This window comes from Syngnathoides biaculeatus, chromosome 13 (assembly GCF_019802595.1).
Source record: "Syngnathoides biaculeatus isolate LvHL_M chromosome 13, ASM1980259v1, whole genome shotgun sequence".
Classification (NCBI taxonomy): domain Eukaryota; kingdom Metazoa; phylum Chordata; class Actinopteri; order Syngnathiformes; family Syngnathidae; genus Syngnathoides; species Syngnathoides biaculeatus.
The window spans coordinates 19074756-19087277 of NC_084652.1; the positions used below are offsets into that span (position 1 = coordinate 19074756).

Here is a 12522-nt window from a genome sequence, read left to right on the forward strand (position 1 = left end):
GTTACAATACACGACATGCCATAAAGGGCAACACATTTACTTAAGGTATGAGGGTGACTCCCAGTTCCCCTGGAGTACGCAGTACGGCGTTTTACGCAACCTCGTGTAGTACAATGTGTTGACATCATTGGTCCTTGGTGTTTTGGTTGTCTACAGCCATGTATAACATGACGACGACTTTGACCTCCCTAGCCTAATTTAGCGTTGGCGTCAGCACGCAGATCAAAACGGGTGAGTCGTTATCGTCCTGAAAATATCTGTGTAGAGTCCTTTAAATTTACGTCCAGCTTGTGCGCACGCGCCTACACTTTACAGCCTTTGCTGTCGTAAAATTGTGTGATGTTGAAACTGTATTTTGTTGAAAGACGTTTCGATTCGTATGATTTTTTTTTTTAAATCTATTTTATAATTTACCATTCCTACCCTGTCTTTTGCTTGAAAAGCCTGAAAAAATGCCTACGGACACCGTGAACATCCAGGCACAGGTGGAGTCCGTGTTGAGTGCGCTGGTCAAAGTGGCAACGGTGGAGTTGGCCAAATTGTTCGAGAGCAGATCGCAAGCATCGGTTGCTGCCGTGCTAGTGGGCCACGCTGCCGAAGCCAAAGGGAGCGAGTCTCCGGATGAATTACCGTGTGGAGAGAGAACGCGCAGCATCGGGGTGCAAGTGGACCAAGATTTTGAGCCAGCGCTCAGGCTCCACAGTATGTTGTTGACTCGAGTAATGCAACTTTGAGTTTTTGCTCCATGTTAGCCTTCCAGCGACCGACGCTATTGGAAAAGTTGTGATCTACGATCCCATCGACTGCTGTAAACTGACTTCGTCACGTGGTGCAAGCACAGTTGAAATGCACTTATATACTACTTACGATAACGTTCACAGGTTTTCATTTTTGTGCATTAATCGAGGTATTAATGCCCGCCTCCTTTTCTGTTTCCTTGGAGATGGCGATTGTTCGAGAAAAGGCGAAAAGCAGCTGGAGGTGGAGGGCTGCCGCAACCTTCTTCCCGGAGATGATCCACAAGTCGAGGTGAAGTCATGGCTTGTGGAAATCATAATTCGAACACTGTTGGTTTCTCCATAGACTTTTTGAGTGTAAAGATTTCCTATCAGGAGGCCATGATGTTTTCCTTTGTGTTTTGAAGCAGGCACTGGAAGAGTCTGTTGACGAGGCAGAGTTGTGCACCCTCAAAACAGATTGCAGGCCACAGACCGAGGTCACTTTGGATGGTAAGGAAATAAGATGTCCCGATTCCTCTTTTCAAGACTGAATACACATACTTGGATTTGTTTGCTTGCCGATCCCACTGGTAGTTCTTTTGGCGTGATACCAAATGATGTAGATAAGTATCTGCTCACTCCATGGTTGGTACCAACTCATAAGTATTGAACAGCTCGACATTTTTCCTGTCAGATCTATTCACAAAAGTGCTATCGACATGCAAGTTTCACCATATGTTGAGAACAATGCAAGTAATCCATACATACAAAGAAAGTAGACCAAATACGGTAAGAAAGGAAGTTGTGTGTCACAATGTGAAATGACACAGGGAAAAAGTATTGAACTCACCAGCTGATATTTATTTACTACTGGTTTCAGAGGCTTCATGTATGGAGAAACTAGTCACGTACATTGCTCTGGTATAGTTTTGGCCCATTCCTCCACACAAACAATCTTCAAATCTTGAAGGTTCCCTGGGCTTCTTGGATGGACTTTGACTTCCAGTTTGTCCATTCACTTTCGCTTGGATTGAAGTCAGGTGATTGGTTGGACCATTCTAGCAGCTTTATTCTTTTTCTTCGAAACCAGTTCAGAGTTTACTTGGCAGTATGTTTGGATCATTATCCTGCAGAAATGTCCACCTTTGTTTTATTTACATCATCCTCGTAGATGGAAGCAGGCATCCCTCCTTCGATTATGTGAAGTTTACCAGTACCGTTTGCTGAAAAGCAGCCAGACACCATCATTTTCCTACATCCCAACTTCACTCTTGTTAAGGTCTTTGTAGGGTGTTGTGCGGTGCCATTTCTCCTCCAAACGTGTTCAGGTTTGGTCACATCCATTGACTAAAGTTTCCTAGTATTTAACTGGTATGTCCAAATGTTACTAAGCAAACTTTAAACGAGCATTGATGCGCTTATTTTCAAGCAATGGGGTCTTGCATGTTGAGCATGCATATGGTGCATTACTCACTGTTTTACTTGTGACAACAGTACCTGCTAATTCCAGGTCTTTTTGAACTTTGGAGAACTCTTCTGAATATTCTTTGCACTCCTTTGTCAGAAATCTAGTGAGGTGCATCTGGTCAATGCAAATATATCGTGGTATTATTGACTTTCCACTTACGTATTGAGGTCCCAACGTTGCTCACTGGAACATTCAGATTCTTAGATCTTCTTCTTTTCCTTTCGGCTTGTCCCGTTAGGGGTCGCCACAGCGTGTCATCTTTTGCCATCTGAGCCTATCTTCTCCATCTTCCTCTCTAACCCCAACTGCCCTCATGTCTTCCCTCACCACATCCATAAACCTTCTCTTTGGTCTTCCTCTCGCTCTTTTGCCTGGGAGCTCCATCCTCAGCATCCTTCTACCAATATACTCACTCTCTCGCCTCTGAACATGTCCAAACCATCGAAGTCTGCTCTCTCGAATCTTGTCTCCAAAACATCCAGCTTTGGCTGTCCCTCTAATGAGCTCATTTCTAATCCTATCCAACCTGGTCACTCCGAGCGATAACCTCAACATCTTCATTTCTGCCACCTCCAGTTCAGCTTCCTGTTGTTTCTTCAGTGCCACCGTCTCTAATCCGTACATCATGGTCGGCCTCACCACTGTTTTGTAAACTTTGCTCTTCATCCTAGCAGACACTCTTCTGTCACATAACACACCAGACACCTTTCGCCAGCTGTTCCAACCTGCTTGGACCCGTTTCTTCACTTCCTGACCACACTCTCCATTGCTCTGTATTGTTGACCCCAAGTATTTGAAGTCGTCGACCCTCGCTATCTCTTCTCCCTGTAGCCTCACTCTTCCCCCTCCACTTTTCTCATTCACGCACATATATTCTGTTTTACTTCGGCTAATCTTCATTCCTCTCCTTTCCAGTGCATGTCTCCATCTTTCTAATTGTTCCTCTGCATGCTCCCTGCTTTCACTGCATATCACAACATCATCTGCGAACATCATGGTCCAAGGGGATTCCAGTCTAACCTCATCTGTCAGCCTATCCATTACCACTGCAAACAGGAAGGGGCTCAGAGCTGATCCCTGATGCAGTCCCACCTCCACCTTAAATTCCTCTGTCACACCTAAGGCACACCTCACCATTGTTCTGCTGCCATCATACATGTCCTGTACTATTTTAACATACTTCTCTGCCACACCAGACTTACGCATGCAGTACCACAGTTCCCCTCTTGGTACTCTGTCATAGGCTTTCTCTAGATCCACAAAGACGCAATGTAGCTCCTTCTGACCTTCTCTGTACTTTTCCACGAGCATCCTCAAGGCAAATAATGGATCTGTGGTACTCTTTCTCATTTTCTTCATTCATCAACTTCTCAAAGTATTCTTTCCATCTATTTAGCACACTACTGGCACCAGTCAACACATTTCCATCTCTATCCTTAATCACCCTTACCTGCTGCACATCCTTCCCATCTCTAGCCCTCTGTCTGGCCACCTGTAGAGATCCTTTTCTCCTTCTTTCGTGTCCAACCTGGTGTACATGTCTTCATATGCCTCTTGTTTAGCCTTTGCCACCTCTACCTTTGCCCTACGTCGCATCTCGATGTACTCCTTTCGCCTCTCCTCAGTCCTCTCAGTATCCCACTTCTTCTTCGCTAATCTCTTTCCTGTATGACTCCCTGTATTTTGGGGTTCCACCACCAAGTGTCATTCTCCCCTTTCCTAGCAGAGACACACCAGTACTCTCCTGCCTGTCTCTCTGATCACCTTGGCTGTCGTCGTCCAGTCTTCCGGAGCTTCGGTTGTCCATCGAGAGCCTGTCTCACCTCTTTCCGGAAGGCCGCACAACATTCTTCCTTTCTCAGCTTCCACCACATGGTTCTCTGCTCTACCTTTGTCTTCTTAATCTTCCTACCCACCACCAGAATCATCCTACATACTACCATCCTATGCTGTCGAGCTACACTCTCCCCTACCACTACTTTACAGTCAGTAACCTCCTTCAGATTACATCGTCTGCACAAAATATAATCTACCTGCGTGGTTCTACCTGCGCTCTTGTAGGTCACTATATGTTCCTCCCTCTTCTGGAAATAAGTGTTCACTACAGCCATCTCCATCCTTTTTGCAAAGTCCACCACCATCTGCCCTTCAAAGTTCCTTTCATGGATGCCGTACTTACCCATCACTTCTTCATCACCCCTGTTTCCTTTACCATATGTCCATTACAATCTGCACCAATCACACTCTCTCGCGCTGTCTGGGATTCTCAGAACTACTTCATCTAGTTCCTTCCAGAATTTCTCTTTCAACTCTAGGTCACATCCTACCTGTGGTGCATAGCCGCTAACCACATTATACATAACACCCTCAATTTCAAATTTTAGTCTCATCACTCGATCTGATACTCTTTTCACCTTCAAGACGTTCTTAGCCAGCTCTTCCTTTAAAATAACCCCTACTCCATTTCTCTTCCATCTACTCTGTGGTAGAATAATTTAAACCCTGCTCCCAAACTTCTAGCCTTACTACCTTTCCACCTCCTCTCTTGGATGCACAGAATATCAACCTTTCTCCTAATCATCATATCAACCAACTCTTGAGCTTTTACTGTCATAGTCCCAACATTCAAAGTCCCTACACTCAGTTGTAGCCTCTGTGCATTCCTCTTTTTCTTCTGACGCTGGATCCGGTTTCCTCCTCTTCTTTGTCTTCGACCCACAGTAGCTGAATTTCCACCGACGCACTGCAGGTTAGCAGTGCCGGGGGCGGGCGTTGTTAACCCGGGCCACGACCGATCCAGTATGGGATTCTTTAGATGAACGCTCATATTTGTTTGGCACAGTTTTTACGCCGGATGCCCTTCCTGACGCAACCCTCTGCATTTATCCGGGCTTGGGACCGGCCTACAGATTGCACTGGTTTGTGCCCCCATAGGGCTGCATTACAGATTCTTAGATATCCGCCTGTAACCAGTACTATTATGTTTTGCAACCTTTAGTTTTCCCTCTACAATTTTATATTTTTCCAGACAACTTACTTTCTCATCTCATTTGTTTGACTTTCTTTGTATATATGGCTCACTTGGGATGTTCAAACCATCTGGGGAAATTTTCGGGTCAGTAGCACCTTTTGGAAATACAATATGAAGTATTTAGTAAGAAAAACGAGAATGAATCAAATACATATTTCAGTTGGTCTATGATTCAGTGATATCGCCAATGACCAATCAGAGGAAAGTTGCTTTTCCATATTTAAATTAAGAATAACAGGGATCATATCAGAGCAGATTTTATTTACATATCAAATCTTACGGTAATGAGAAATCTCATCATCTCAACTGCCTGGTGTAAAAGACAAGAATGGCTTGAAAAAAAGGGCATCCTGGGCTTTTTCAATCCAAATAAACTGGGAAACATGGAAAAAATATGAAAAGAATGAATTGTATTAGCTCTTTATGTAAATGACTGAGGAATAAAAACTTGTATCATCAAACATTTTTCTTTTCATGTGCAGATCAAAGGTGCGGGCTGAGACAAAGTCCACCAGCTAAACAGAACCCGTCTGCAGTTCAATACGATCCGCACGACGACATCTCGTTGATTTGTCAGCCGGACACCTCCAATAATCTTGTTAAGGAAGAGCCTCCCCAAACCTGTGCCAGCACGGCCAAGGGGAGAGCCTACAGCCCGTCCATTTGCGATGGAGCAGTGACACCGTCACCGGTTGGCCTTTGGGAACATGTGTCCACCCCAAAAGAGACGAAAACCCCCCTCCAGATGAAGCTGAAACTCTCCTCGCTGGATCAAAAGCTGAGGAGGAGCGCGTGTGTGGTGCCACTAGTCAACGTGCTCACTGCCGCAGAGTTGGAGTCGAAGATTCAGGAGAGAGGTAGTGGCGGTAAAAAGAGGTGGTCCGTCCCTAAAGATTTGCGCCGCCACCAAGGCATACACACGGGTCACCGTCTCTGCTGCTTCACACCGTGTGAAGACGGTATTTGGCGATTACGAAACAGCATTGGCCGCTCCCGCAACGGCTACGCCTGCGGAGCCTGTGGCGAAATATTCAAACGGCGCAAAATTCTCCGCCGGCACGAGCGCTTCCACACCGGTGAAAAGCCGTACTCGTGTTCCAAGTGTCCCAAGACCTTCGCGCTCAGAAAGAACCTCCGTCACCACATGAGGTTCCACACGGGGGAGAGGCCGCACCGATGCACGCATTGTGACAAAAGCTTCCGGTTGCGGGAAAATCTCAAAGCTCACCTGAGATTTCACACCGGGGAGAAGCCATATCAATGCACTTTGTGTGGAAAGATGTTCAGGATCCAGGGGAACCTGGAGAGACACAAACTCACCCCGTGTGGAATCTTTGCGCCGTCGTTTCGGACCATCGCTGGGATGTAGCTGGCACTCCACTGAACTACCCGTCAAGGCTGCCGTTTTTTTTTCATAGCATGGTTCAGGAAGGTGACTGGGATGGCGAAGGTAAAATAAGGATTTTGGGGGAAATACTCCATTATGAAACTTTTCATGGGAATTAATTCAACTTCATTTTGTTCTGCAAACCTGGCATACCACTGTACTATTAGAAATGTGGTTGTTTTAGACCTTGATGATGCACAAATACAGTATGGATTCCCTGTTAATTGGCTGCCATTGACTGCTGTTGAATTCAAATACCCATGTGAACACGAAGACCTGGCGCAAATGCGTATAGAAGGAATATTCGCGCCTGCAAATTCCTGATGATTCCCTTTTGAAAGTTTCCAACTTTGCAGTTGAAATGTTGCATTCCTGATGGCAATGATGTAGAAAGGAAATATTAAAAGGGCTTTTCAGGGCTACTTGTACCGTTAGCTACCTCAGACTGCAAACACCATGAAAATTCCATTAGTGTTTTTTTGTTTTTTTTTTTTTTTTTTGGGGGGGGGTAAATAAAACTGATGTTCTCATTTTTTATGATTACAGTATATGGTATTTTTATGGCTAGATTGAGCCCTCAGGTTCTACTCCAAATGCCAGTACACGAGGATTTCCAAGTCATAGATTTAACTGACACGTCTGATAATCCCTTGTTTTTGTATGTGGTGGATAAAAAAAATGTGGACCTTAATACTCGGCAGCTACTGGTCAGATGACGCCAAACATAAGGTGCGCCTTCACTATCTGTTGATCCAATACAAACAGTGAGCAATGCTGTTGCACTGTCATATTCTCGTTCACTAAAACGTGTCCGAGTGTGATGCAATCACTCACAATAAGCAGGTTTACATATTACCACATTTTTATGTCGTACCGGTAGCAGAGCACATGTTCCTCATGTTTATACATATATATGAGAGAGAGAGATTTGGGGGGGGGGCTTTCTTGTTTACTTTATTTTGTGGTGACTCTTTAGTGAATGTGCTATGCCTTTATGGTACGCAAAAGCCTGTTGGAACCAAAAGTTGTGTATATACTCAAAAGGCTCTTTGTGTTACTTTTTTCAAAATGAAAACCCTTTATTTCATAGTTTTGTCATGATTACTGAATATCTGGGGTGGTCTTTCTATCCTTGAGTCAAAGAATAAAAAAACTACTGACTTTGTACATACATGTAATCATTTGTATTTTTTCTGGAAGAAAAAATGTGAAAATATTTGCTGAAAAGTATAAATTTTAAAATTCTTGACATTTTGTGATGAAGTATCTTTCATTGGAGAATAAAGAGGAAACAATCTTTTATGCCATTCTAAATCTAATTTGAGAGCAAAGAGTTAAACTTGAGTGTTAGGGTTAGATCTTGCCCATCACATCATTTAATGTGGCCTGTGAAAGCAAATCATGTTCACGATCCTCCATGATTCTTCTACCAAAATTTCAAATTCTCATATATAGAAAATGTTGATATTGCAAAAGCACTTTTGTTACCCAACCTCTTTTTGTTGTAATTTGATCATAGTTATGCTGCTATCCTTCATATCTTAATTTTGAAATGTATCCTTCAATTTTTTGTGGAGTAATAATATCCAACCATCCATTATCTCAGCTTCTTATCCTCACAAGGATAAGCAGTAGTGCTGGAGCCTATCCCAGCTATCTTCGAGCGGGTGGCGGGCTACAACCTGAACTGGTCGCCAGCCAATCACAGGCCACATAGAAACAACTATTCACACTCATATACACACCTAAGGGCAATTTGGAGTCTCTAATGAATGCATGTTTTTGAGATGTGGGAGGAAACCTGGAGTGCCCAGAGAGAAAACACGCAGGCACGGGGAGAACATGCAAATTCCCCACAGGCGTGGCTGGGATTAAACCCATTTCACAGTCACCCTTCAAGAGAAACCTGAACTGTGTGGCCTATGTCAAAATGGGTTTGACAGCCTTTATCTAAAGTGTTCCATTCTAAATCCATCCATCCAGTTCCTTTTGCCGCTTAACCTCACGAGGGTTGCAGGGAGTGCTGGAGCCTATCCCAGGTCTCAACGAGCAGGAGGCGGGTGACACCCTGAACTCGTTGCCAGCCAATCGTAGGGCACATGGAGACAAACAGCCGCACTCACAATCACACTTGGGGCAATTTAGAGTGTCCAATTAATGTTGCATGTTTTTGGAATGTGGGACGAAACCAGAGTGCCCGGAGAAAACCCACGCAGGCACGGGGAGAACATGCAAACTCCACACAGGCAGGTCCGGGATTGAACCCAGGACCTCAGAACTGTGAGGCCAACGCTTTTCCAGCTGATCCACCATGCCTCCTTCTCCTAAAATGATGTGACTTTATTTTGCCACTCACCACCTTTAAAGTAAAGGCAATGAGCTCTCACTGTTTTTCCCCCCAATGAATCTTGTCTCTGCTGTTTTGGTGGTCAGAAAATTTCTAAACGTACATAAAAATGTATGGTGTCCACCAGTTTTTACTATCACTGTATAACAGTAGTTATCAAAGTACTACTAGTGGTAAATGTGACAAGAGTTTGAGAGCACACAGCAATGGAGTATCCACCCCCAACATTCCCAGACCCACAGCTGTGGTGTCCTTGAGCAAAACAGTGATAGCAACCCCCTGTCACTGACACACTAACAGTAGTTGCCTCTGTCCACAAGTGGGATGAGTTCCATGCAGAGGAAACATTTCACGTGCATGTCTTCATGTTGGAAAAAGGAGATTCTTACTGTAAGCATTTATACTACTACTGGTTACTACAATCCAAAATACAGTGATATAGTGTTGACAACTACCAATTAGAGCACAGGTGTCAAACTCAAGGCCGGGGGGCAGATCTGACCCACCACATGATTTTATGTGGCTCGCGAAGGCAAATCATGCATGTCAATTTACGTGATTCTTGCTCAAATCTGTGTCAAAATTTCAAATTGTCATATCATAAATCATAATGTTGAGGTATTGCAAGTGTTCTTTACGTTACCAAACATCACCAATAGTTGAAAAACCCATTACCCTTGATTTCTGATTCAAAAAGTAATTCATAAATTTCACATCTTAATATTCTTCTTCTTTTCCTTTCGGCTTGTCCCGTTAGGGGTCGCCACAGCGTGTCATCTTTTGCCATCTTAGCCTATCTCCTGCATCTTCCTCTCTAACCCCAACTGCCCTCATGTCTTCCCTCACCACATCCATAAACCTTCTCTTGGTCTTCCTCTCGCTCTTTTGCCTGGGAGCTCCATCCTCAGCATCCTTCTACCAATATACTCACTCTCTCGCCTCTGAACATGTCCAAACCATCGAAGTCTGCTCTCTCGAATCTTGTCTCCAAAACATCCAGCTTGGCTGTCCCTCGAATGAGCTCATTTCTAATCCTATCCAACCTGGTCACTCCGAGCGAGAACCTCAACATCTTCATTTCTGCCACCTCCAGTTCAGCTTCCTGTTGTTTTTCAGTGCCACCGTCTCTAATCCGTACATCATGGCCGGCCTCACCACTGTTTTGTAAACTTTGCCCTTCATCCTAGCAGACACTCTTCTGTCACATAACACACCAGACACCTTTCGCCAGCTGTTCCAACCTGCTTGGACCCGTTTCTTCACTTCCTGACCACATTCTCCATTGCTCTGTATTGTTGACCCCAAGTATTTGAAGTCGTCGACCCTCGCTATCTCTTCTCCCTGTAGCCTCACTCTTCCCCCTCCACTTTTCTCATTCACGCACATATATTCTGTTTTACTTCGGCTAATCTTCATTCCTCTCCTTTCCAGTGCATGTCTCCATCTTTCCAATTGTTCCTCTGCATGCTCCCTGCTTTCACTGCATATGACAATATCATCTGCGAACATCATGGTCCAAGGGGATTCCAGTCTAACCTCATCTGTCAGCCTATCCATTACCACTGCAAACAGGAAGGGGCTCAGAGCTGATCCCTGATGCAGTCCCACCTCCACCTTAAATTCCTCTGTCACACCTAAGGCACACCTCACCATTATTCTGCTGCCATCATACATGTCCTGTACTATTTTAACATACTTCTCTGCCACACCAGACTTACGCATGCAGTACCACAGTTCCTCTCTTGGTACTCTGTCATAGGCTTTCTCTAGATCCACAAAGACACAATGTAGCTCCTGCTGACCTTCTCTGTACTTTTCCACGAGCATCCTCAAGGCAAATAATGCATCTGTGGTACTCTTTCTAGGCATGAAACCATACTGTTGCTCGCAGATACTTACTTCTGTCCTGAGTCTAGCCTCCACTACTCTTTCCCATAACTTCATTGTGTGGCTCATCAACTTTATTCCTCTATAGTTCCCACAGCTCTGAACATCCCCTTTGTTCTTAAAAATGGGAACTAGAACACTTTTCCTCCATTCTTCAGGCATCTTTTCGCCCGCTAGTATTCTGTTGAATAAGTTGGTCAAAAACTCCACAGCCATCTCTCCAAATTGCTTCCATACCTCTACCGGTATGTCATCAGGACCAACTGCCTTTCCAGTTTTCATCCTTTGTAGTGCCTTTCTGACTTCCCCCTTAGTAATCATTTCCACTTCCTGGTCTTCACTCTTGCCTCTTCAACTCTTCCTTCTCTCTCATTTTCTTCATTCATCAACTTCTCAAAGTATTCTTTCCATCTATTTAGTACACTACCGGCACCAGTCAACACATTTCCATCTCTATCCTTAATCACCCTGACCTGCTGCACATCCTTCCCATCTCTATCCCTCTGTCTGGCCAACCTGTAGAGATCCTTTTCTCCTTCTTTCGTGTCCAACCTGGTGTACATGTCTTCATATGCCTCTTGTTTAGCCTTTGCCACCTCTACCTTGCCCTACGTCGCATCTCGATGTACTCCTTTCGCCTCTCCTCAGTCCTCTCAGTATCCCACTTCTTCTTCGCTAATCTCTTTCCTTGTATGACTCCCTGTATTTTGGGGTTCCACCACCAAGTCTCCTTCTCCCCTTTCCTACCAGATGACACACCAAGTACTCTCCTGCCTGTCTCTCTGATCACCTTGGCTGTCGTCGTCCAGTTTCGGGAGCTTCGGTTGTCCATCGAGAGCTTGTCTCACCTCTTTCCGGAAGGCTGCACAACATTCTTCCTTTTTCAGCTTCCACCACATGGTTCTCTGCTCTACCTTTGTCTTCTTAATCTTCCTACCCACCACCAGAATCATCCTACATACTACCATCCTATGTTGTCGAGCTACACTCTCCCCTACACTACTTTACAGTCAGTAACCTCCTTCAGATTACATCGTCTGCACAAAATATAATCTACCTGCGTGGTTCTACCTCCGCTCTTGTAGGTCACTATATGTTCCCCTCTTCTGGAAATAAGTGTTCACTACAGCCATCTCCATCCTTTTTGCAAAGTCCACCACCATCTGCCCTTCAAAGTTCCTTTCCTGGATGCCGTACTTACCCATCACTTCTTCATCACCCCTGTTTCCTTTACCAATATGTCCATTACAATCTGCACCAATCACAACTCTCTCGCTGTCTGGGATGCTCAGAACTACTTCATCTAGTTCCTTCCAGAATTTCTCTTTCAACTCTTGGTCACATCCTACCTGTGGTGCATAGCCGCTAACCACATTATACATAACACCCTCAATTTCAAATTTTAGTCTCATCACTCGATCTGATACTCTTTTCACCTCCAAGACATTCTTAGCCAGCTCTTCCTTTAAAATAACCCCTACTCCATTTCTCTTCCCATCTACTCCGTGGTAGAATAATTTAAACCCTGCTCCCAAACTTCTAGCCTTACTACCTTTCCACCTGCTCTCTTGGATGCACAGAATATCAACCTTTTCCTAATCATCATGTCAACCAACTCCTGTGCTTTTCCTGTCATAGTCCCAACATTCAAAGTCCCTACACTCAGTTGTAGGCTCTGTGCAT

General features: G+C 44.5%; 1 protein-coding gene across 3 annotated transcripts; it reads left to right on the forward strand.

The window, feature by feature from the left end:
• si:rp71-1g18.1 (uncharacterized protein LOC559922 homolog) lies at window positions 1-7772 on the forward strand. 3 transcript variants are annotated; one of them, XM_061840298.1, is made up of 5 exons: window positions 1-231; window positions 444-702; window positions 944-1029; window positions 1145-1229; window positions 5701-7772. In XM_061840298.1, exons 2-5 carry the CDS (start codon window positions 453-455, stop codon window positions 6585-6587), a joined length of 1308 nt encoding a protein of 435 aa, XP_061696282.1. In that variant the 5' UTR covers window positions 1-231; window positions 444-452; the 3' UTR covers window positions 6588-7772. The 3 variants fall into 3 exon arrangements, with proteins under 3 accessions (XP_061696282.1, XP_061696281.1, XP_061696283.1); XM_061840297.1 differs by lacking the exon at window positions 1-231 and having other exon boundaries at window positions 249-702; XM_061840299.1 differs by lacking the exon at window positions 1-231 and having other exon boundaries at window positions 250-702; window positions 1148-1229.
• Window positions 7773-12522: the final 4750 nt, after the last annotated feature.